This window comes from Athalia rosae, chromosome 5 (assembly GCF_917208135.1).
Source record: "Athalia rosae chromosome 5, iyAthRosa1.1, whole genome shotgun sequence".
Classification (NCBI taxonomy): Eukaryota; Metazoa; Arthropoda; class Insecta; order Hymenoptera; family Athaliidae; genus Athalia; species Athalia rosae.
In genome coordinates, this window is record NC_064030.1 from 15,849,217 (window position 1) to 15,871,330 (window position 22,114).

General features: G+C 44.4%; 3 protein-coding genes across 6 annotated transcripts; 2 read left to right on the forward strand and 1 right to left on the reverse strand.

Moving 5' to 3' along the window:
• Positions 1-478: 478 nt before the first annotated feature.
• LOC105684027 (galactosylgalactosylxylosylprotein 3-beta-glucuronosyltransferase P) lies at positions 479-10,659 on the forward strand. Of its 3 annotated transcripts, none has more exons than XM_012397115.3 (6): positions 479-622; positions 6,616-6,694; positions 6,971-7,182; positions 7,442-7,808; positions 8,156-8,313; positions 8,456-10,659. In XM_012397115.3, exons 3-6 carry the CDS (start codon positions 6,979-6,981, stop codon positions 8,852-8,854), a joined length of 1,128 nt encoding a protein of 375 aa, XP_012252538.2. In that variant the 5' UTR covers positions 479-622; positions 6,616-6,694; positions 6,971-6,978; the 3' UTR covers positions 8,855-10,659. The 3 variants fall into 3 exon arrangements, with proteins under 3 accessions (XP_012252538.2, XP_012252537.2, XP_048511871.1); XM_012397114.3 differs by lacking the exon at positions 479-622 and adding an exon at positions 5,158-5,639; XM_048655914.1 differs by lacking the exon at positions 479-622 and adding an exon at positions 5,684-6,468.
• On the reverse strand, positions 10,534-12,819 carry LOC105684026 (putative Dol-P-Glc:Glc(2)Man(9)GlcNAc(2)-PP-Dol alpha-1,2-glucosyltransferase). 2 transcript variants are annotated; one of them, XM_020851159.2, is made up of 5 exons: positions 12,592-12,819; positions 12,171-12,428; positions 11,771-12,116; positions 11,540-11,682; positions 10,534-11,461 (listed from the first exon to the last, which is right to left on the reverse strand). In XM_020851159.2, the coding sequence occupies exons 2-5, from the start codon at positions 12,330-12,332 to the stop codon at positions 10,730-10,732; spliced, it is 1,383 nt and encodes a 460-aa protein (XP_020706818.2). In that variant the 5' UTR covers positions 12,333-12,428; positions 12,592-12,819; the 3' UTR covers positions 10,534-10,729. The 2 variants fall into 2 exon arrangements, with proteins under 2 accessions (XP_020706818.2, XP_012252536.2); XM_012397113.3 differs by having other exon boundaries at positions 12,171-12,473.
• Positions 12,820-12,854: 35 nt separating this feature from the next.
• Positions 12,855-15,861, forward strand: LOC105684025 (protein phosphatase 1H). Its single transcript, XM_012397112.2, has 6 exons — positions 12,855-13,343; positions 13,455-13,712; positions 13,792-14,009; positions 14,132-14,402; positions 14,472-14,731; positions 14,822-15,861. Exons 1-6 carry the CDS (start codon positions 13,140-13,142, stop codon positions 15,051-15,053), a joined length of 1,443 nt encoding a protein of 480 aa, XP_012252535.2. The 5' UTR covers positions 12,855-13,139; the 3' UTR covers positions 15,054-15,861.
• The last annotated feature ends 6,253 nt before the right edge of the window (positions 15,862-22,114 follow it).

Sequence of the window (22,114 nt, forward strand, 5' to 3'; positions counted from 1 at the left end):
GTAGTGAAGCTCCAAACTTAACCTACTTCGCTCAACTCTGGAGAAACAACGTTTTCTGACCTTTCGGTGGTCTTGTATGTTTTTTTTTTCTAAATTCAGAAATGATTCATCAGACGCGAAATACCCCAGACTTTCAAACCTTTTTTGAATTTTTGCTTCATCATTTTTTTTTCCGTAGTTATGAAACTCCAAACTGAGGGCTCTGAACCGTAGATTGCAGATTCGGATATTTTCGTGAATCCAAAAGGTTTCCTGGCTCGCTTTTATCGACCTCATAGAATTAGCGAATTTTATTTCAAAACGTATGCTGGATATTTCTTCAAGTCAACCTGACGGACTTTTTTTTGGAACAAAAATTTCTTTCGGATAATTTTCGCCCGGTTTTCTTTCCGATAACGTTTCGATTATTTTGTTCCGGTGTTAAAAGGAACACGAGGGTGATAATCCGTAGCTCGGATCGCGAAGTGCACATGCGCGATTCAGAGGGTGGGAATCTACATTCCGCGTTTCCGTATAATGGTGGTCAAGGTTTTTCTCCACGTTAGAACGCAATGGCAGTTCGGTCTTCGCGTTCAAACGTTTTGTTTCAATCGGTTTTCCCATTGATCACAACTTCGATATGGTAAGTAATCCGAACGAAAACTACGTAGCGGTTTATGTCTGATACTCATCATTCTTTCATCCCGCAACCATTTTTTCCTGGAAATTATTCACCAGTGTCCTCGGAACTGGGGATTCCGGTTGTCGGGGGTGTCGGAAAATCGTCGTCTCGATAAGAACGATTTGGCGATAAAGATAATTCCACATCATTTATTTCTTTTCTTCCTGTAACGAACATGTTCCTTGATTTTGCTTTTTCATTCACCATTTTGGGGTGGAAATCGTGCTACCAGGTAGAGAGAAAAGAATGGCGGCTGACGGTTCTGAGAATCTCCGCCAGAAGTTTATTCCACATACTTGTATTTTTACATTTGCTCGAAGACGTAGAATTGACATCATTCCTTTTTTTTTTTCAAATGTTTCCATAGCTCCATAAAATTCTCACCTGTTTACGCACGGTTCGTTTTCATCGTTTCTATCTGACGGTTATTAAACGAACGAAAAATGAGATGCTGACTACGTGCATTTCACGAGATATACGTTCGTGCGTTTCCTCCAGGTGTTAGAATTCTAGAGTTTCAATCGTCGTTATCCGAATTCCAAGAATTTTTTTTCCGGTTTGTATTGCGAAATCTGTAAAAGATGGAATTCAACGTGTCCGATGTCATGTACGCAGACAAATAGAGGACGAAAAATTTCTCGATTAAAAAATACGACGCCACGAACTTTGATACCTCGATAAAATCTCCCTCGTCATCGCTCGCCGTTGAACTTTGGTCGGAAAAATTTCGAGAATCTCATAGAAATTAAACTGTCAAGGGTATGAAGAAAATTTACGACCCCTCAGCCAGCTCGCGCGCTTCCGTTGAAAGGGGTAGTATGAGAAAATGTGGCGAGCGTTTGGCTCCGGAATGCACCGTTATTGTATCTAACACATGCATGTTCGCCTCACAAGCTAGCATGCTAGAACGGAAATCGAATATCGGTCAATACAATACAATTCCCCGATAATTGTCTACCGCGTATTATCAGGCCAGGGCTATTCAGAAATAACAGGTTGATTCAACGCAAATTATTTAGACGTACCTTCGAGCAAGGAATGTAATGAAACCTTAACGACTTTGATGCGAAGATGCGAGACACGCTCGTGCTCGCGAAAGCACGTTTCGTTAACGGCGATAATCCTTCGATTTTCTTATCACATTTTTTATTGTGCCGTCGCTACACGATTGTATCGGGTTCGTTTTTTCTCTTTTCAAAATTTTATTTCGATTCGACGAGCTTGGGATTGTAAAATGCATCCCACGAAAGCCTTAGCAAATGTCATGTCATACGACATCTCGTTTTTCGCTTTCGATAATTCGTACGTCTATTTTCTCGAAGGACGAACGAACGGTCGTGAGTTGAAAAAGAAAAAGGCATTTCCGAGAGTGTTCTTGGCGCGTGTATGTGATAAAATACGGGAAACTTGGTATCGAGTAACAAGAAAAGTTTGGAAAACAAGAGTTTGAGCCGTGAAACGGAGCCGGGACCTTTTGTAAGTCCGAAATTGAACAGGAGATATGGTACAGCGTAGGCTGGTGAGAATAAATAAAAAAAAAAAAAAAAAAAACTCTCGTTTCTTTTCATACCCAATAGCTGCTACTTACCCCCCAAATTGAAGCTGGCGTTCTCCTGTGTTCGTTCCTTGCCGTGGGATTTTACCGCTCAACAAAGCAAACATTACGTCCGAATGAACGATAAATTCAACCGTGAAACAGCGTGCACGGCTCTCGAGATTGCGTGAGTTTTGTGTAGCGATTCTTCCCGTACAACTACGAAAATATATCGAAACGATTTTTAATATTGTTTAAGGAAAATTATTTCGTCCGTTATTTATTCCCGTTGTACACATTACGTACGTCTCGCGTGACAAATGTAAAACGCGATGTAATTTCCCCTGAAAATTAATGTTCAAACGAAGCTATAATTTGTAAGAATAGGAGGGGGGAGGGGGTGGGTATTCCAAGGGTCGATGCGAGGGCTCTCGCCCCCCATGATTTTTATTCGCTTGAAAATGTCGGAAGGAATATAAAATGAAATTCACTTGCGAAGCCGGGACGCGACGGCGAGGCTTTCGAGTATGCGGAAAATCGATTCGTCCAAAGTCTTCTTAGATGTCAGAGTTAATTAAATTAAAGGAAAAGCCATAAATCAGATTTGCGAGCCGCCGCGACTGGCGACCGACTCGATCAGGATTACAAATCCTCCCAGTTTTTCGCAACATCGTAGAAGCGGAAACGAATTCAACCTGATCCCACCGTCCGTCGTGTTTTCGGATTTTCTTCGACCTTGTTCCCGTCGCCAAGGGTCACACGACCGGCCGATAGAAAAAAAAGCGATCGCACATCGCGCGTCGCTTATCAAATTAACGAAAGAACTTCGAGATTTCTGTCTACGTCGTTCACGGGCAGATTCTATAGCGCGGTTACATCACATCGCGGGGGTTTGCATCGATTTTCTTAGCACACTCGAGCGAAGCGAAAACCAGGCGTAGGGTCGCCAGGGCCGAACGCACCGGAAACCCTGTACGAAACTCCCTTATTTTTTTGCTCCCTTGTAAACACGACAGGAATTCGTTCACCTCCACGCAATCGGGTGGTCGGTCACCGACGTAACCTCGAATGCCACGTACTTATTCGGGAAGACTCTAACATGTGCTCGATTTGGTGGAAGCTCACCAACACTGGTTGGCTTCGGCGAGGAAGTTCCAAAATTTTTCCAGTCAAATGTTCTTTCGCCGTGCTTTTTCCATTCCAATTTTCGAGCGGTATCTTCGAAGGTGAACATCGCCTCGTAAACGGTCTTGGAGGTTGGGACGGATCCCATCGAATTCGTGAATATTTTCGAGTCTCGAAATTGAAATGCAATTTCCCGATGGTATACGCGCGACGTGGGTTTTTCCCTAGGGTCAATATCGACTCTAGTGTATAAAACATAACGGTAATAATAACAAGAATATTGCACGGAGTCTACGACGAGGGTGAAAAAGTAGATCGAATCATGCCGGGGGGACGCGTGCCGTTGATGCTCGCGCACTACAACCCGTGCTACCTATCATTTTCAAACGGTTTTAATTTCCAGTCACGAAACCGATACGAGTCGATATTCTTGTTGTTCTTGAAAAAAGAAACTGAGGTCGTTCGGTTATCATAAATTTTGCACGCCGAACGGCAAGCGAAACAAAGTGGGAAATCGATATTTCGTTCAATTCGAGGACATTTTGAATCGCTGTTCGGATCGCCCATGAGTTCATCACACCGAGTGTCGAAGTGGTGAGCTAATTTGTTCGAGTCGTAACAATTGAGGATTAGGGAAGACGGGGTCGTTACGTGAGCGAGGGCCTCCCATTCCCATTCCCATAACCATCGTCATTATCATCGGAAAAGATTAATCACTTTCGCCGAAGTTCTCGGCGCGTGGAATTCCTAATTAGCGAATAGCTGCGAACACTTTTGAAAAGTTCAAGAGATGTTGCCAGTCAGTTTTCCGCATTGCGGGGCAAGAATTTTTCAATATCTCGCCGCTTGATTTTATTTTCCGCTTTCGTTCAGGGATTTTCAGGGGGTTCGCCACGACGTGGACTCACACTGTTTCCATATCGCCGGAGGCTGGAAATACCGAAGATTGATAACTTTGGGATATATTTTTTGGGGCCCACGTGATCCACCACCGTATTGGCAACTTTCGTAACAGGCTTCGTTGTTCGCGGACGGAATATCAAACGGTTCGATTCTTGGGATTTATTCATTTTTTGTTTCTTCCCGTTTCGCGGGGACGCAACTGCCTTTTCCGACACACGTAAATATCGGCATGAAATAAATGAGAAACGGTGGGCTGCGTTTCCGATTTCTATCTCACGCGATTGTTACGTCGCGTGTCGGTCGTAGCGCGATACCGAAGTTTGAAAACGAAACGAAAAGATGAAATCTGAAACGCGAGAAGCTCGGGATGGATTTTTTCGAAGATCCTCGAAATCCCGGTCAAAGTGGGCATCGCCTCCTTCCAGGGACGCGGCGGGGACTTCGGGGCCCATTTGAAAAGTTCGTCGTTCGTTCGCTGCCGATGCCGAGCGTAGGGGTTGGGTGTTTTGAAAAGTGCCAATTTCGCAAATCCCCGCAGTCTGCAGTGTCGTCCTGTATAAATTCGTAGAGTTCACCGCCGTTCGTGGATCAATACGCGAAACGTGAAGGAAACACATGGTGTCTGCCGCGAGAGGAGTTCGTATCGATCGAAACGGGGAGAGTCGGATAGTCGGGAGAGCCGAAAGCCGGAGGCGCAGAGCCGAGAGTCGAGAGCAATGGGCCCGTGAGCGTGGCTGTCGGCGATGAAAGGAAAAAAATTGAAGGAACGGGAAGGGAGTTCGCGTGTTCAAAGTCACGTGGCCGACATTCAGTCGGTTTCCCGAAGTTCAACGGCTACAAACCGGACCGAACGAGCTGTTTTCGTACCGTACGATGGCGCTGTATACGAAAATGCGACACAATTCAGGTTCCTGGTGCCTCTTAGCCTCCCCTTCGACAAGGGGCAGACAGCAGTACGGCTACAGCTGGCTGCAGCTCAACCGCGCGCTGCAGCGAAGACGCGGCCTTTTCGGTTTCGACGAACGCTGAATCCGATCGGCGGAGTATTCGATACTGTCGAAGAATTGTATCAAAGAATGAATTAAAAAAAAACGATAGCTTGGATTTGAAAATTTTTTTTGAATCAGAAATACTCGAATCTACTAAGCGGTCCGGTTTTCGTCTCGTTCGATGTATGGATTAGATGGGTATAAATAGCACTCGTGGTGTGACAACATTCAACTGATTTGCATTTTGGAGTGTTGCGTTTCACGCATCGCACTAGAAATGTTTCGAGTGAACATCGTGAGGAAATCCGCCAGAAATTTCGCCGCTCGATTTCTTTTTTGTCAGTGAAAAAAAAAAAATTTTCACTCGGAGTTCCTCTTACTCGTCTTCCTCGATTCGTACACATGGACTAATGCATACTATTGTTCGGTAATGTAACTTCTGACATTCTAGAAATATGAAATCTTATCTCGACTCCTCATTGACCTGAAAATATCAAGTAACTCGCTAATCTGTGAATAAATTTATGAACTGTCGTAAAAATTATTCATTCAGAGTCATGTAACGTGATCAGCCACCGTATAACATTCCGATGTTTCGAATCTCGCTAAGTACGATAATCAACTGTTTAAACACGAATGGAACGTCACGAAACGTTGGCAATTTTCTCGTTTTTTTCATCGGATTAGACGAGCCCACGTTTCAACGTGTGATCTATCAATAGAATAGCCAAAAATAACGGTTTTCGTGAATAACCAACGGGGTCAAAAGATCGCAATTATCACATTCTTCGACTCGATGATTATTAGTCATGAATTTCCTGTACACCACGCGCTAAGTTATTTCCGTTTTCGAAAGAACAACGAAACATCGAGAGGAGAATATGAGATAAGATGAAACGGGATGGGAAGAGAACGAGAGAGGGGAGATACACGAGAGAACGCGATAGCTCACAGAGAAACGGACCCAGATCGTATTTATTAAACATGTGTACGAAAGTGATTGGACACGTACACTTGATGTAATTCGCAATCGCTAGCTTTCACAAACGCTAGCCAAAGTTTCGGCAGTTTCGCTTGTTTATCTTAAAAATTTGATATTCTTAGCTCGACTCTTCGGCCTGTTTTCCATGAGTTTACATTTCGAGCCCTGTGTGTATAACTTTGTAAATTTCACAATGAACCGAGCGGAGTAAACCCACGCGTTTTCGACGACCGAACCCTTATCTGGCTATGCTGATACCCTCAATATTGGGGATGTGAGTTCTTCCGGCGAGCAGCGCGCTTGTTCGGGAGCCGGCGTTCCGCCTGCGCTTATGAAATTCCACATTTCTTTCTCCGCCGTTTCTCGCGAACATCAAATATTTACGCAAAACTAAATTCCATGGATTTCAATGTTTGTCCAGGGGAGAAAACATCCCGAAGCCACGGACTTCAAAGTGCGCGGTACGAGACGGGAGAAAAAGCAACGCATGTAGCACAGAGGTAAGAGGGGTACGGGGAAAAAAAAACAAAATGTAATCAGGAAAAAGAACACCGAAGAATGCGGTTTTCCTTCGGCATTGACTCGTTCCGATATCATAACATAACGTTCGTAACTTCTCTCTAGACGTGGCCTCGTCCCACCGGAGATATGCAGTAAAAGCATTGACACATATTTTTCCGACAACCGTCGTAGTTGCAGTCCACTTACGCAAGGACGTCTACGTCCGTCTAGAGTTTGGAGAAAAAAACAAAAGATGTTTGCGATTTTGTTCACAGGCGGACGCATGATGAAGCCGGCGATGAAGATGGGGGTGATCGCCCTCGTGGGCGTGTGCGTTGTATTTTACCAATATCATCTGTCCTTCGGTTTCCGACTCGATCAAGTCACAGCGTTGAACGGAGGAACGGCGCAAGACGTTGCGGAATCTCTTTCGATCAACAACGAAGTCGACGCGTGTTCATCGCAGCAAAAGTTTACCGAAGAAATGGTGGGTGATAATCGTTGGAAAACTTTGAAGCAATTCATTGTTCCACACGTAGAGCACATTTCTCGACGATGTTTAGCAAGCGTAAACGTCACGTGTCATTTGCTTTTGCGTTGATAAACAGCTAAGCTAATTACTCGCCGAGTCTGAAGATAAGGCAGCGTGCACGATCGACTTACAATTAGTTGTACGGTTACGATTTCGCTTTGTTTCCACTATCGATTCTTCTACCGTTCACTTCCTCAATTATATTTTGTCGCAGATTCGCAACGCCGTAGACGCGGTCAGATTGGCGAGCGGTTTGGGACCCGATATCGGAACCCGTTTGACGGAGGAGTTGGTCAAACAGTTGAGTCAACCGATAATAAACAAATCGTCGCCAGTGGCGGCGTCTCAAGTTCCTCTAACGAGGATATCGAACGTCGATTCATTCGCCGACGAAACCCCTCTTTATGTGATAACTCCGACGTATCGCCGACCGGAACAAGTACCGGAATTGACGAGAATGGCTCACACTCTGATGCTCGTGAAAAATGTCCACTGGTTGGTCATCGAAGATGCTCAAATTGCCACGCAGCAAGTAACCGACCTTTTGAAACGGACCGGATTGACGTACGAACACCTTATTGGTGAGTATTTCCGGTTGCGGTTGCAATAAATAGACGCTGCTATTTATATCAGTGTTTACGCGACGTTCGCAATGAACCGTGATAACGGTATTCCTCTCTGTTCGAAAAAAAAAAAAGGGGGAAGGACCGGATGTGCAAATTTTTTTCGCACAGCTAATGAGCGAGGTCGATTCGTTGTAACCGGATGTGCAGATACGCGATACGCGAGAGCTATTATTTGAACGCGTAATCAAATTGAAACTTCCCGAAGACCGTTTGGAGTTTGGAACGGCGTTTTTTGACGATATTCGCAATTTCTCGTCCCGCCAATCGGCGTTCACGAAATTCGTTGTTTTACCGATTTTCAGCTCCGATGCCTGACCAGTACAAACTGAAGAAAGGAGCGAAACCTCGAGGAGTTTCGAACAGAAATCGCGGGCTCCAGTGGCTCAGAGCAAACGCGACGAAGGGTGTATTTTACTTTGCAGACGACGACAATACTTACGACATAAGGCTATTCGACGAGGTGAGTATTCCAGTTTTTCATTCACGGGCGAAAACCGAGAATTCAAATAGAATTCAGTTTTCGCTCTTCAAACCCTCGAAGTAACGTTAGCCGATGTGAACTCGTCCCTTTGTTATGAAAAAAAAAAATAAATAAACTTCAGATCCGCACGACAAAAAAAGTCTCGATGTGGCCAGTCGGCCTTTGCACAAAAGCCGGCCTCAGTACTCCCGTGGTGAAGAATGGAAAGTTCATAGGATTTTACGACGGCTGGATGGCCGGTCGTAAATTTCCCGTCGATATGGCGGGCTTTGCGGTGAGCGTAAAATTTCTACTGGATCGACCCAAGGCTGGGATGCCGTTCAAGCCGGGCTACGAGGAGGACGGTTTCCTGAAGAGCCTCGCGCCCTTCGAACCCAACCAGATAGAACTTCTGGCCAATAAATGCACAGAGGTACTCGCGTGGCACACGCAGACGAAGAAGAACGAACCGAGTTCCGAAATCGACCGGAAAAAATACGCCTCAACAAATCTGATAACACTGAAACAGAAAATAGTATGATGATCGAATGATTTTATCAGCTGTTCCTCGCTACTGCTAAATTCGATATTAGATCTAACGCCATTTTTAGCGACGGATCTCGCGACGATCTTACAAATGAAAGACGGAAACGACGGCGCAATGAAACACGTCACGGTTCATCCTTCAATTTTACTCACATCCGCAATAATAATGAAGAGAAAAAAAAAAAATAAGAACATTGGTCTTGCTAGAAGCGTACGACCACAGTCGACGCTGCAACCTAGTGCCTAAGCTATATCTTCCTACCGTGTTATTAAACATGCGATGAAAAAAAAAATAGTTTTTTTCACTGATTTCGAACGATAGGGTCGACGTGGCGTTCTTGTACCCGTAGCAGCAATACTGATAGTCGTACTTAATAAGGCTCACCTTGAATTCCTACGAGAAACAAAACGTAACTATAAAGAAATCTAATGGCCAAGTGCATCCTGCGATCTAGTCACACTCGGTAGTTGGTTTTTTTTGCTTCCGAACTTTCCGCATTTTCATCGACGACAACTTCATCGTTTAGACTGAAAGTAGGGTACTGACGATCCAATTGCAATAATCATGATAGATAAACTGATGCTTTTCCTCTAGTAGAGTGGAATCTGAATTTTTTCATTTATTTTTACAAAGATGAAACAGTTTTGAACGTTAAGGTGTCGGCCCTGCGACAATTTTACAGCTGGGTCATTTCATATCGTTAATTGTTAGATCATTAGCGATGAAAACTGATATTATTTAAATCGACGAAGCGGTTACCCGTTAATCCCAAGAATCTTCTGTCCTACGGGTTCGTAAAAAAAAAAAAATTTCCTAAATCTAGGTCTAATATACTCTACAGCGTGATAGATACACATAGAAGAGCACAGATATTGATGGTCTTTTACTATTATTATGGTTATCAAGTATATCCGAGATTCGAAAAATCTTGGCATACAAAATCGGAGGAGAAAAAAACAGAATCTTGAAAATAAATATAACGTGCAATTCAAAATTAGCAAATAATCTAACTCTGCATTATACATTCCATAAAGATACTCAGCGCGTCATTGGCGATTCAGAATTATTTAGAAACAATTTCCAAGAATGAATAAAGAAACGCCGACTTACTTGGAATTTTGCGTGGAGCGGCGAGCGGCGAATAGACATCAAAGGAGACCGCCCGCTTTGTTAGGAAAAGCCGCCATAAATCAAAGGGAAAAATAATCCTGCAATATTTCGGCGAACCAGACACGGTTTGAATGCACTTACGATAAGATTCGCGGTGAACTTAATGAAAATAAATAAGTAGAGTAACATGTTGACTACTTGAAAATAGTGCGGTATGGAAATGACGTTTAAAAAATGCGAGATTTTTTCGGTGATTGCTTTTGTTGATGAGCGCAAAAATGAATAAGAGTGCGCGTATTATAGAGAAAAATGAAAGCGTTAATCAAACAATTGAGTAAATCGTAAGTTATATGCTTGTAACCGAACACCAATGAGCGACAGATAAAAAAAAAAAAATCTAGTTTTTAAATCATATGGCCTGAAATCACGGGATATCTTAGTTATTAAGAATTACAATAAATAGAAGTATAAGAGAAACGAAAGAAATAGACACGTGAGGAAAATTATCACAACGATAAATTGTGTGGGCGATAATGGAGAGATAAAAAAAATGTCGGTTCGGGTTCCGATGAGAAGTGTAATATATTTGTACATTAAATTGTAGGTATGACCTACCCAAGTGTGAGATTGCTACTTACTCTCAAAACCTAAGTGATACTCATCAAATAAACGATTATGAACAGCATGAATGATTTCGAAATTCTTTTTTTTTCGCCCTTATTTTTATCCTCACACTGGTATCATCATTTTTACAACAACCTACCACGATATCCTCTGAGGGTGTTCATCGTCGTCCCAATAAAAAACTTTCTTCGAAAATACGTAAAATTGAAAAACGTTTACTAACAGGATCGTGAGAAACTCTGCGATTATCTGCCAGGGTTTTGTGTTCCTAAGATCAATCCTCCAAAGTATGTAAGGAATAAAAAAGTACCGAGGTTCCAAAAGAAGTTGCGGTACGATGACAACGAATACCGAAAGAAAGTATCCGACCTGCGAAAGGAATCTCAGGTGAGAAATCCCCCGCCAAGCAGCGTACAGACAAAACCCGTAAAACGGGATGAAAAGAAACCTGGCGGGATAATATCGCCCGATTATTTTATTCCATACGTAGAACGTGTAATGCCTGTTGTCGGCGAGCAGGTAAGGGTGGACTAGAGTATTGAATCGAACGATGAGTGCCATCAGAGTAAACGTAAGAATAGCGTAAAACCAGCGTTTTTTCAACAGTCTCAAGTAATCAACTAGATGGGGCAGGAAAAATGGCCAGGCGAAAAAACAGATGAATACTGAACAGTAAAATAATTGGGGAATGTGGATAGTTGCGACGTGGGCGTTACGGTCACCCAAAACTATTCCGCCGTTCCAAACTACGAACGTAATGAAACCAAGAACGATCAGAACGTAGGGAAACAGGGCAAATAATAGTTCCTTGATAAGGGTCGAAAATCGACCACGTTTAATTGCTTCTTTCACGTTCTCCAAAAGCAACTGCAAGAGATGATTCAATATTGAAGTCATTGGACTTGGAGCAAACGGGCAATCAATCATTCGATCGGTTATACTCACACTGATGTATGCTGGTGTATTTTTTTTCGACATTTTTTGAGCTTTTTCAGATTTTACTTTGTCCAGTATATCCAATCCTTTTTCGAGACTTATCCATGCTAACCAGACTATGTTAGTTTGTCTGAAAAGCACCGCCAAAATACCTTGAGGAAAATAAGTTGTTTGCTCTTATGTTCATTTTGATTAACTGTTGACTTCAATTACTTCAATCAACCCACTCGTGAGACTCACCCATGAAAGCTGAAGTTTTGGAGTTTCCCCTCAGATGAAAAAGGTACATTAGGAGTACCATATTCGTCGACATAACGTCGGTGTAAAAGAGGAATAGCAAGAAATATAGCGGTGGTAAGAGCGCTATGTTCAGGCTAGTAATCAGCGCAGTCCATTTGGCGTTTTGACTGCTGTTCTTTTTGGTCGTAGAAACGATTTTGACTATTTCGTAGATTACGTAGAAGTTGGAAAATGTCCCCATCAGATTGATACCGCGAAAAAAGTCAATATCGCAGAGACCAAACGGTGCCAGAATCGCAATAGCCATTAAGTAGAGTCCGGGAAAGGTTGTAATTTTTTGATCCCACTGAAAATCCGTCTGTTACTGACAAACTTCATGTTTCCATCTACCGATGATTACCTCGAAAAATCGTCCATCGCAGAATCGCAGCGTTTGCGGAACGTGAAAAATCTCATCGATGTAGTAATGTGGCTGCACTTTGATTAACCAGAGAAAAAGTGCGACTGTAACGGCAGCGAATGTTGAGACTGATAAATGTCTCAGTGTCGCGTAAAGCGTCATTGAAACTTCGAAGAGTTACTTTGTCGCAACTTCTTGTGTATTCGAATTCTCCGCGTCGGGGTCTTGGACGGACATACGCCACTTGAGATCTGAATTCTACGAACAAGACGTGGTGGGGGAAACATGTGGTGGGGTAAACACCTGGTGGGGGAAACACGTGGTGGGGGAGACACCCGGCGAAAGTAAAACGGTGAGAGCGCTGCTCGAAATGTGAAGATTTCAGACAAAACCCACCCCTGGATAGTCAAAATTTGATTACCTCTCCTCCTTTCCAAATGCTCGGGACTGAAACGGACCGTGCAGCACAGGTCGTCTTCGGTCGAACTCCTGCCGTAGACTGTCGACGGTTCCACGTTGGGAAAGCGTCTGACAAGATTCATCGCGATTGGTCGCTTTTTCTAGAGGGCGCTGAGCTTTTTCAGATGGCGCCAGCTCTCGGGCAACAGATATCGTAGATAAAGAAAATTCGTGATTGCAGGTTTCACGTGAAAGTAACGAAGCAGACGGCTGCGCAGTGAATAAAATGGCTGATGTTTGCCGTCAAGTGAAACGTCAAAATTGACAACACTGTCATAACCTTTAGACGTACGATCTGGAGTGAAGTTTCCATACATTTAAACTCAGATAAATTTATTTTAGATAATCGTCGGTCTTAGAGGGGCGGAAGTAGTGGTTGATTCAGTTCGAAGATGTGGCTAGGAGTTTGCAGGATGAAGTCGCATCCAGTCTGACGTAAAACATAGTGGATCATTTTAAGATCATAGCCATTGTATGGAATAACAATACGACTAGATACCAGTAAAGTTGATGACGAAGGAATACAAGATGTTTAACCGCTTTAAATCGGCACTGCTCACCGCTGTGGGGGCAAGTGAGATGGGATTGGAATATCCCAATGAATCCGATAGCGAAATTGGAACGGATTTTTTGAATTCCAATTTAGTATTTGAAATCGAAAGCAAGCCTTACAGTAGACCAAGTTTTTTGGGACTTACCAACGAGGAAACTCAGGTAAAGTGACTCTTAAGTACGTAGCGAAGTCAACGTCGAGCACTTCACAGTGCTCAATCGTCTGTCTTCCGCAATTACTGACCATATGAAAAAAAAAAAAATAAAATTCAGGTCAGTGCTGATCACAGAGTGCGTCCGATCATCGTTCCGAGAGACTTGAGTCGACTGCCATGGTGTGCAGGATACGCGGAATGCATAAACGCTGGCAAAAGTACGTGGAACGAGGATCAGGCGACTGCGACACGCGGAGATCTGAAGTTATCCGATTCCAACGTAACTCTTCCCTACATAATGTTCTCCATGTTCGACGGACACGCCGGTTATCTCGTTGCTCTCACTGCAAGACTTCACCTCCACAGAATAATCTACGTTAGTGAAGGACAATATTGATCATTATCACCTGACAGTGAGTCAACCTTTTCCTCATAGAACGCACTTATTACCGCAGGAAAAGCTCGCCTCCATTCCCGGGGAGTATTTGCTGAATCAAAACGAAGACGCTGCGATAAAAAAGGAAGACCTTGTCGTGGGCGCCATTGAATTGGCATACAACCAAATGGATCAAATGGTTGAAATGCAATCCCAAAAGGGTGGTGGCGGGTGCACCGCTATCACGATATTGTTTCTCAACGGAATTTTGTACGCGGCTGGTGCTGGAGATTCCAGGTTTGCAGATCACGATGGTTCTGTTTTTATCTATTGGCGATTGAGAATCCGATGGCACGAATCTCTGTAAAATCGATCGGAACAAACAAATTCTAACTGTCGTTTCTGATGATTTCGAACAGAGCCATTCTGGTCGTTGGCGATCACGAACGTCCTCTGACTCGAGATCACACGCCCGATTCAGAGTCGGACCGAGTGAGGGCACTGGGCTCTCTGAGGGGTGGGGAGTTATTGCGAGGGCAATTCACGGCCCTCGAGTTCGAAAGACGTCCGTTGGAAAGGGAACTTGGCTCCAAAGTTCTCTACAGAGAGCCCTTCATGACCGGTTGGGCATTCAAAACTTTGGGCTACACGGATCTGAAGCTTCCTTTGATATCCGGGCGGGGAAAGCGGGTAAATTTTCGATCGTAACGAAACAATTGATTCGTGGTGATCGACTAATGAATGAGATATGAATTCCAGAGTAGAGTCATGGGCACCATAGGAGTGACCAGAGGTTTCGGTGATCACGGTCTGAAAGCCGCCAACACCGGAGTGACCATAAAACCATTCTTGTCCTCTCAACCGGAAGTCACATCTCTAAAATTAGATTCTTACGATCTGAACGAAAGAGACTGCGTTATAATGGCAACCGATGGTCTCTGGGATGTTGTTTCCGACGAAGAAGCGGCCAATATTTTACGAAAGACGGTCGCTCCCGACACGCCGTCTTTAGAATATAGGTAAAAAAATAGCCAACCCTTCAAATTTCTCTTATAAACCTTTCAAGACGATCGAAAGTAAAAATCTAAAAAAATAATTATGTCAAACAGACTTACAATGGGCGCCCAGGAATTGGTGCAGGCCGCTCGAGGTCGTCTGGTGGGTCGAGTATGGCGTGGAAAAGCCGAAGCATCTGAAAATAAAAATTTAAGGTTAACGAACATGGCCTCCGTCGACGACATAAGCGTTCTCGTTGTCCCCCTCTACCCTTATCTATGCGAACACAGACAGTGGTTGAAAACAATCCAACAAGATCAGAGACATTCGGCAGACTCCATGTAACGACCGCGAAGTAATCGAACGATCGAATGATTCCGTGCATCGAAGATCAAGGTGAGCTGTTGAAATTCACGATTGATCGAATCTTAGTTAATTGAGGCATACGTATAAGTAGAAGTATGAATACCGAATGTAAGAAACAAATATTTCAAACGTCCGTTTGGTAAACAAAAAAAAAATGAATTTCTAGCCCGATTTCCTAACCCATTGAAGGGCACTGAAAGATGGTCGTGGCTCAAAAGCGACCCTAAAAAGTCCAGTTTGAAATATCATTTCAGGAGCACCTGATAGGTCGTTAATTTTGTCGTGATCGGTATTTTTTTATTTATTTCTAACATTATTCTTCTAACAATTCCGTAAATGTGATTTCGAAGGACCCCACTGCATTTCCGGTGGCTTAGAAACTTTAGGACGAGTGCCGATTTCAAATACTCGCAGTAAAACTGTTTAACCATCTTATCCATGTATATTGAGTAGATGAAATCGAACGATTTAATATACGGTAATCAGCAATACCAGGCTTACCCAACCTACAATTACGTAAATTTATGTCCATTTCACACGTTCTGGCCCATTCTTTACTGTGTAAACATTCCATAAACAATTCCATAAATAATAATCACCCGAAATGTATACGAATTTTCATTCGTTATCGTCAGCCAACGGAACAAGCGAGTCACAAAAATCTATGTACCGTGTTGTCTGGTTGTGAAACAGCTTGTCCAAACTTGAGAGGAACGGAGAATAGAAAACGAAAAGTAACCAAAAAAAAAGAAAGGTGATAAATAAAATGAGATGATGATGGAGAAAATTGTTCTTTTTTTTTATCCCGCTAAGCATCATCCCCCTTGAATGTAGCAAGCCAAAAAAAAACAGAAAGGAAAAATGGAAAAGCAAATTCGTCGATACCGCGGAAGTCGCGCATGACCTTACCATAACTGGATTTAATACTGATCGAAAGGTGACATGTAGCGATGCCCAAATAAATGAGTGTCTAAAGTCCGCTAACGATGACGTATCGCGGCGTTGCGGGTCTTCCTTCGGAACCCTTCGGGCGATTCTGATGCGGGATGTTGTATGCTCCGGGGTATCACGGAATTCCCAACCGACTGCCAATATCCACTACGCGGCTCTCAATTCCTCCGCATCTCACCTTGACAACGAGCGTTCCGCCCACCCTTCGCTCCCCTTCGCCCATCGGATACACCGTGACTGATCGCCCGTCACCCAACTTGCCATCCTGAAAAATTTCATTCCTCCACTACCATAGATTTATGCGTGCGCTTCCGTTATACGATCGTGCGTGTAGACGGAACGTCATGCATCGTCTTCTCTGACGTGTATACGCCGCTTATCGAACGAACCCATTGTGCCTGAAAAACAGGGGGCGAGTTCGACGATTTTCGACGTTTTAATACCTCATTCCCAAGAATCCTGCTAGTGGGCTTATTTTGAACACCGTCCCGTCGTCCGTCCGAGCTCGCGATATCGTCTCCAGTCGAATGTAACGAGGAATCACGTATCATCATCCGCAGGCTTCGAGGTTCCTCCGCGCCGCGAACGTCGTCCAAGGGATTCGGGAGCGGGTAAAATTTTGTCGAGCGGTTGTCGTCGCGAGGGAAGTTTAGAAACTTCGGTGGAAAAGCTTAATGAAGATCAGACGTCACTCCCGTCCCCCTTCCTCGAACGTTTTACCTCGTCGACCTTATAGCCAGTCCTTCCTCTTTGCCTCGACTCCTTCCCACTTAACCATCTCAACGTCGCCCACCTGCCCTTGCCTCGTTAGCTTCGCGTACCCTTTCACATCCACCGTTTCTTCATGAAAAACTCCTCTCAGTCGGCACGAGAATCCAAAATGTATTTCTTGAATATTTTACAAGCAAAACTTATTTTTTTGGTACTCGCGGTTAATTTTTTTTCATCGGACGTAACGGCAGTAGTCGACTGGCGTGATTCACATTCTAACAATGCAAGCGAAATTTGAGCGACTTTAACGTCCTCCCGTTTCAAGGTGTTTTGATGTCTTACGTTGTTTCATAGTTTATGAACGGAAATTACTTGGGGGTTTGAACAGTGTACCTTACGCGGTTGTTGGCGAAGCTCACGGGGGTTTACAACGTGCATTCAAATCAGCCCATCTCGGTACGAGGTACACGTACGCGCACACCACCACCACTTCGAGTCCAAGTAGTTTTCAACTACGCGAGAAACCATCAAGTATATCTGGTTGAAAACCGTATGATTCAGACACGTCGGAATTTGAACAACAACCATTTTACTCGGTTGAAGTTAACCGCTAATAAGTGTACACTGAACAAGCTCGTTTTCACCGAACATAATTCCCTGCCCAGACTGACATCGCGTTACAAAGTTTTTATTTCAACAACACCGAGGGTCGTCGAATTTCTCAGATCGCGTTGAGGAATATTTTCCAAACCCTTTCGCGAAGCTTGGATCGCAGGCGGAATTCGGAGTACGGCCGATGTAGTTTCTCCGTTTCTGGCAATCGTGTCGCGAGATATTTGCTTGCAGCTTGAATTAAAGTCGACATGATTAGCCGGGTGAGTGAAAATCGATGGTTAGGGTTTGGGTTTCTTTTTCTTGGTCGGGGTGTTTTCCTTTTTTTTTTCTCTCTTTTGCCGCGGCACTTCAGTTCCGAACAGTTAAGTTAGCCTCGGGAAAACTGAAGCTGGTGCTTCGACCGTATTTATAGAAAGTCTCAAGGGAGGAAGCGAAGCGTCAAAGTTGGCCCCGCTACTTGCGGGATCAGATAGACTATCTTTCTTCGTCACTGTCCAGGGGACGAAGGTTGCAGGAGGTGAGGTGAGGGGGGGCGGCGGGCGGGTGGTTGGGTCTCGTTGCCTAGAAGATAAGAAAATGAACCGTATAAAGGGAAAGAAGACGAGGATGTTGAAACGCGGCGCAACTGTGTAGTCGCCGTCGCCTCCGAGGAACTACGTTTTATAGTTGTTGGCTAAAGAGTCAATTTATAATCGATGTTAGCTAATGGAGTCCCTCGGAAGCCGGCGGAGCGACGTGGAAAACGTTGCTTTGAGGATTCGGACGTCACCTAACCGTCACCCACCCTTTCGAACTGACGTGAACGACGCCCGTCACACGATCGGATGACAAAGTATTTTGCAAAAACAAAAGCCTCTTATCGATCAGTGCGACGAGGAAGGGAACCTTTCTCGGGCTTTTGTCCTTTCGAAATTCGCCTGTATATACATTACACGCAGAACGTACGGCGGCGTATCAAGTTTTACGTTATTCCTCTCTTCTCTTTTTTTTTCTCCATTTTTCGGCCGTCGTCGTTAAATTTCCGTTTTTGTTCCAGCGAAAAGCGGAGAAAAACTCCGATTTATCATGGAAAAAAAATTGATGATCGTCTTTATTCGCGCTTTCCGATATTTCAATTCTTTTCTATGACGGAATTTTCTATGATTAACTACCGGCGAACACCGTGCGACCGTCGGGTGTACCCGTACGTCTTCCATTTTCCATCAGGGGGACACAGAAATTAATCTTCCCTTGTGTTTCAGCGATGATCAAAGCCCGCCGAGTACGCCGAGGCTATTCGAATAGAATTTTGCGGTCCGCTCGGGCAATACGTCAGTCAATTTAGCATAAAGAAATCGCTGGCTCTGATTTGTGAAAACACGAATTTTTTTCATCTCGAGTGTTTTATTCACGAAGCCGGGGATTCCCATTTGCTTTTTTTTTCGCGGCGAAGCACGCGATCGTAACTATAGTCGGATGAAAACGAAGAGACGCGAGCCGCTAATCGGATCCCAGAGTCAATAATTAGTAGGATGTCTACGCGGACATCGGAAATGGTTTGTTCGCGATTCACAAACGGAATTGGAAAGAGGTACGCGACGATGTGATCGAAACGATTCTTCAAAGGGTTTCCCCGTTCAACGGCGTGCATCCCGCAGTTCCGCCCTCTGTCTTACCGCCGCTCGATTTTCCATATTTTTCACAATTCCAAATCCGTTTAGCGGAGAGGATTGAATTTTCAACGCTCGCGGACGGCGGGGGTTCTCGCTCGTCGACGATTTCTCATTTTCCACAAAATTTCTCGCAAACTTTTACCGGCTCTACAAGGTGAGCGCGAAGTGGGAAGGTTATACAGAGGGCGTATCAGTTCCGCGTTTTGGATATCAAAGAAACTTCGCACGCGCAAACGTTCGTACCGTAAGGGAAAAAGGAACTAATGCGTACCCGCGTCTTTCTGTAATCTTTTTTTTATTCTTCGGGGGAAGCGGGTACGGCTGACTGGGGCGCGTTTCGCCCCCCCCTCCGACTCTCTACATATTTCCCCCCCCCCCTCCCTCCCCCCTCGTGTTCTCCCCCATCCAGAATAAATTATTGAAGTGGTAAAGCATCCACTCCACGAATATTGCTTCCTGTCAAGCGAAGCCTATATACCGGAATTCGAGTGGAGTTCCTTCAAAATTACCCTCGATTCGTATATAACGTGGAACGAGCGGCCGAACACTCTTTTCAAAGTAATCTAATCTGACCCATGACTCCCGGCAGCAACCTCGTTCGGCTTTGTTCCAAACAACTCCATTCAACCTCTCGATTCTTTCCTCTCTTTGCAGAACGATGTCACAACGCGATACCAATATCGGGGACACGGTTTACAACTTCCGTTGAAAGAACTGTATATTTTACTATAGAGATATAGAAAAAAAAAAAAAAAAACAAAGAAATAGAATAATCGTCGTGGCAATAATGGCGAATCGTCTGTAAAGGAGACCACAAAAATGTAATCTCTGTCCGATGAAAGAAAACAAAAGGGAGGATTCATGTCCTTCGAAAAGATGAGACGTTCGAAAATCTATCTTATTTCCGATTCCGGCGTCAATTTATGCTGATTTTGTTTTCACTTTGCTAGCCGTCATAATTCCGTGGCTCACCGCCTCTTTACCTCGATGCCGATATAAATTCAGTTCTAATTAATTTTCCGACCAATCGCGAGCCGGCGTTCGCAAACCCCCCCAACGTGTACAGAGCCGATTTCTGCACGTGACGTGCTTCATTGTTCCCTTTATTGATGCCCGATGGCACACATTGTTCCATCTTAATAGCTGACACGTTATATAGAATCGACGCGATACGCCCGTACTCGTGAAACAGGTAAACGAATATCATATAGAAATAGAAGCGTTGTCGGCGTTCAGATTCGCTCAACGCGAAGTCTGCACTCTGACTCCCATTTTATTTACTTTGTCGCCTCCGCGACGCGAGTAATTCCCGTTCGTTTTTCATCGGAGCGAACGATCGCGAACGCGTAACGCCACGAAGTCGGACTGATTCGAAAAAATTCAAACTCTCTCTCTCTCGTAGAAAAAACAAAAAAAAACAACAAATGGCAAAGTTTTGTTCGATCTTGTGAAATTTCGCAGGTGTGTACCGAAACTGTGTGGGGAGTAGTTTTGACGGAGTCCGTCACGGTTTTGCATTGTGTAATAATGCAGGAGGAATCGTGGCACAGTAACGATTCGAATCCAGTGTATTATAGTTCTGGAGTGGAGAGGAGCATCATTTACCGCTACCGCTCTGTCCCATTCACGTAGCATCACTTTACTCCATCTGCTCTATCCGCAGCGGTGGCGTATAAGGGTGCTTTCGCACTAAATTAGTGCCAGATTGAATGGCTGCCTGAGCAGTGAACAAGTAGCTGCCCACCGCGTTAATTATCACCAACCCCGGAGATTAGGTAGCGCCGCGGCTGTACAATCGGACCGGCAGAAGCTCGTCTCAGACCGACACCGACTGTGATGAGAAATATTCTTCGGTTCCGACTCGAAATCGAAATCGCCGGTTTTCTCAGCCCCTGACGCACGGACGAAGTCCGAAAAAACTCGAAACTTCCAACACAGGGAGACCCTCTGCGTTATGCATAATCCGTGAAACCGATGTCGATCCGCATACTGCGGAGCAAAGAGAACGTGCCGAATCCTTTCTGTATAGTTTCCTCTCTAAGTTACTGTTGACTTAATGACGGCCGTTAATATCGGCAGCCGACGTACCGGCCGATCACACGAAGTCGAGAGATGTGATTAGAGCGGCGAAGCTCTGGGGTCAGGTTGTGTGCGAACGGTGACCGTCGTACATCAGCCCTTGGATGACAAGGGTAGTCAGTTTCCGAATTCCGCTTGCCGAACCGATGGGAAAAATAAGAAAAAAAAAAAAAACTTCGGTGATTCAGTTTTATAATTTTGTTCCGTCGAGTCGTTATTGTTGAGGGAAAATCGTGTTTTATCATGCGCGATTGAACGCCGTAGGGATTTCCCGAGAAAGGATTGTCGACAGGATTATATTGCCGGGAGTGAATCCGGGGGTGTTCCGTAGAAACTGGTGTAACGTGCGCCGCAGTTTGTCGAACACCGTGAAAGAGAGGGAAAACCGAGGGAATAAGGGTGTGAGATGGGTATTAGATGGACTTGAGTTACGTCGCCTGAATTATGGGGGTCCTCGTCTATTACCAGATTCAGGACAGAAACCCCACACCCGAAAGCACGCGTGGGCCTCGGACCACCCGGATCGTATTTCGAAGATCTACAGCCTCGATTATCGATCGGGTGTATCGCGCGAAGTGGTATACGTTCCGGGGAAGTTTTCGAAATTTTCGGTCGATTTCCCCGAGAGTCGAAAACTTGCGAAAAATTTTTCGACCTCGGCGAGGATCGTTTCGCGGCAATCGAGATCGAGTTAGTCCAAGAGCGGTACGGTAGGAAAAAGAAAGGGGTTTTAATCGTTTTCAAGTGGCGCGAGTCGGCATTTTATATTTTACACAAAGAAACGGATATAAGAATTTCTCGGAGGTGTTGATAATTAAGCAATTAACGGTGAAGCTAAGAGATGTAGAAAGGGGGACAAGGTCTTGCAGAAAAAGGAGACTTCAAGAATTCACTCTTGGAATGCCTTTCTTGTATCTGTTAATAAAGTCGGCGGCGCCTCGTTGTTGGAATGTTTGAAACGGAAGAATATATCTGTGTATAAATAAAAAAGAATTGAATAAGACAAAGAGGGTGAACATTGTTTTTTCCTTT

Excerpts from the sequence above, each read along its gene's own strand:
- LOC105684027 (XM_012397115.3), top strand. The coding sequence starts at position 6,979 with ATGATGAAGCCGGCGATGAAGATGGGGGTGATCGCCCTCGTGGGCGTG. Across the intron at positions 7,809-8,155 it reads GACGTACGAACACCTTATTG|CTCCGATGCCTGACCAGTAC; the intron begins GTGAGTATTTCC and ends ACCGATTTTCAG. Across the intron at positions 8,314-8,455 it reads ACATAAGGCTATTCGACGAG|ATCCGCACGACAAAAAAAGT; the intron begins GTGAGTATTCCA and ends AATAAACTTCAG.
- LOC105684026 (XM_020851159.2), bottom strand. The coding sequence starts at position 12,332 with ATGACGCTTTACGCGACACTGAGACATTTATCAGTCTCAACATTCGCT. Across the intron at positions 11,683-11,770 it reads CAAAACTTCAGCTTTCATGG|GTATTTTGGCGGTGCTTTTC; the intron begins GTGAGTCTCACG and ends ATTTTCCTCAAG. Across the intron at positions 11,462-11,539 it reads ATACACCAGCATACATCAGT|TTGCTTTTGGAGAACGTGAA; the intron begins GTGAGTATAACC and ends CATCTCTTGCAG.
- LOC105684025 (XM_012397112.2), top strand. The coding sequence starts at position 13,140 with ATGACGAAGGAATACAAGATGTTTAACCGCTTTAAATCGGCACTGCTC. Across the intron at positions 14,010-14,131 it reads GCTGGTGCTGGAGATTCCAG|AGCCATTCTGGTCGTTGGCG; the intron begins GTTTGCAGATCA and ends GATTTCGAACAG. Across the intron at positions 14,732-14,821 it reads ACGCCGTCTTTAGAATATAG|ACTTACAATGGGCGCCCAGG; the intron begins GTAAAAAAATAG and ends TATGTCAAACAG.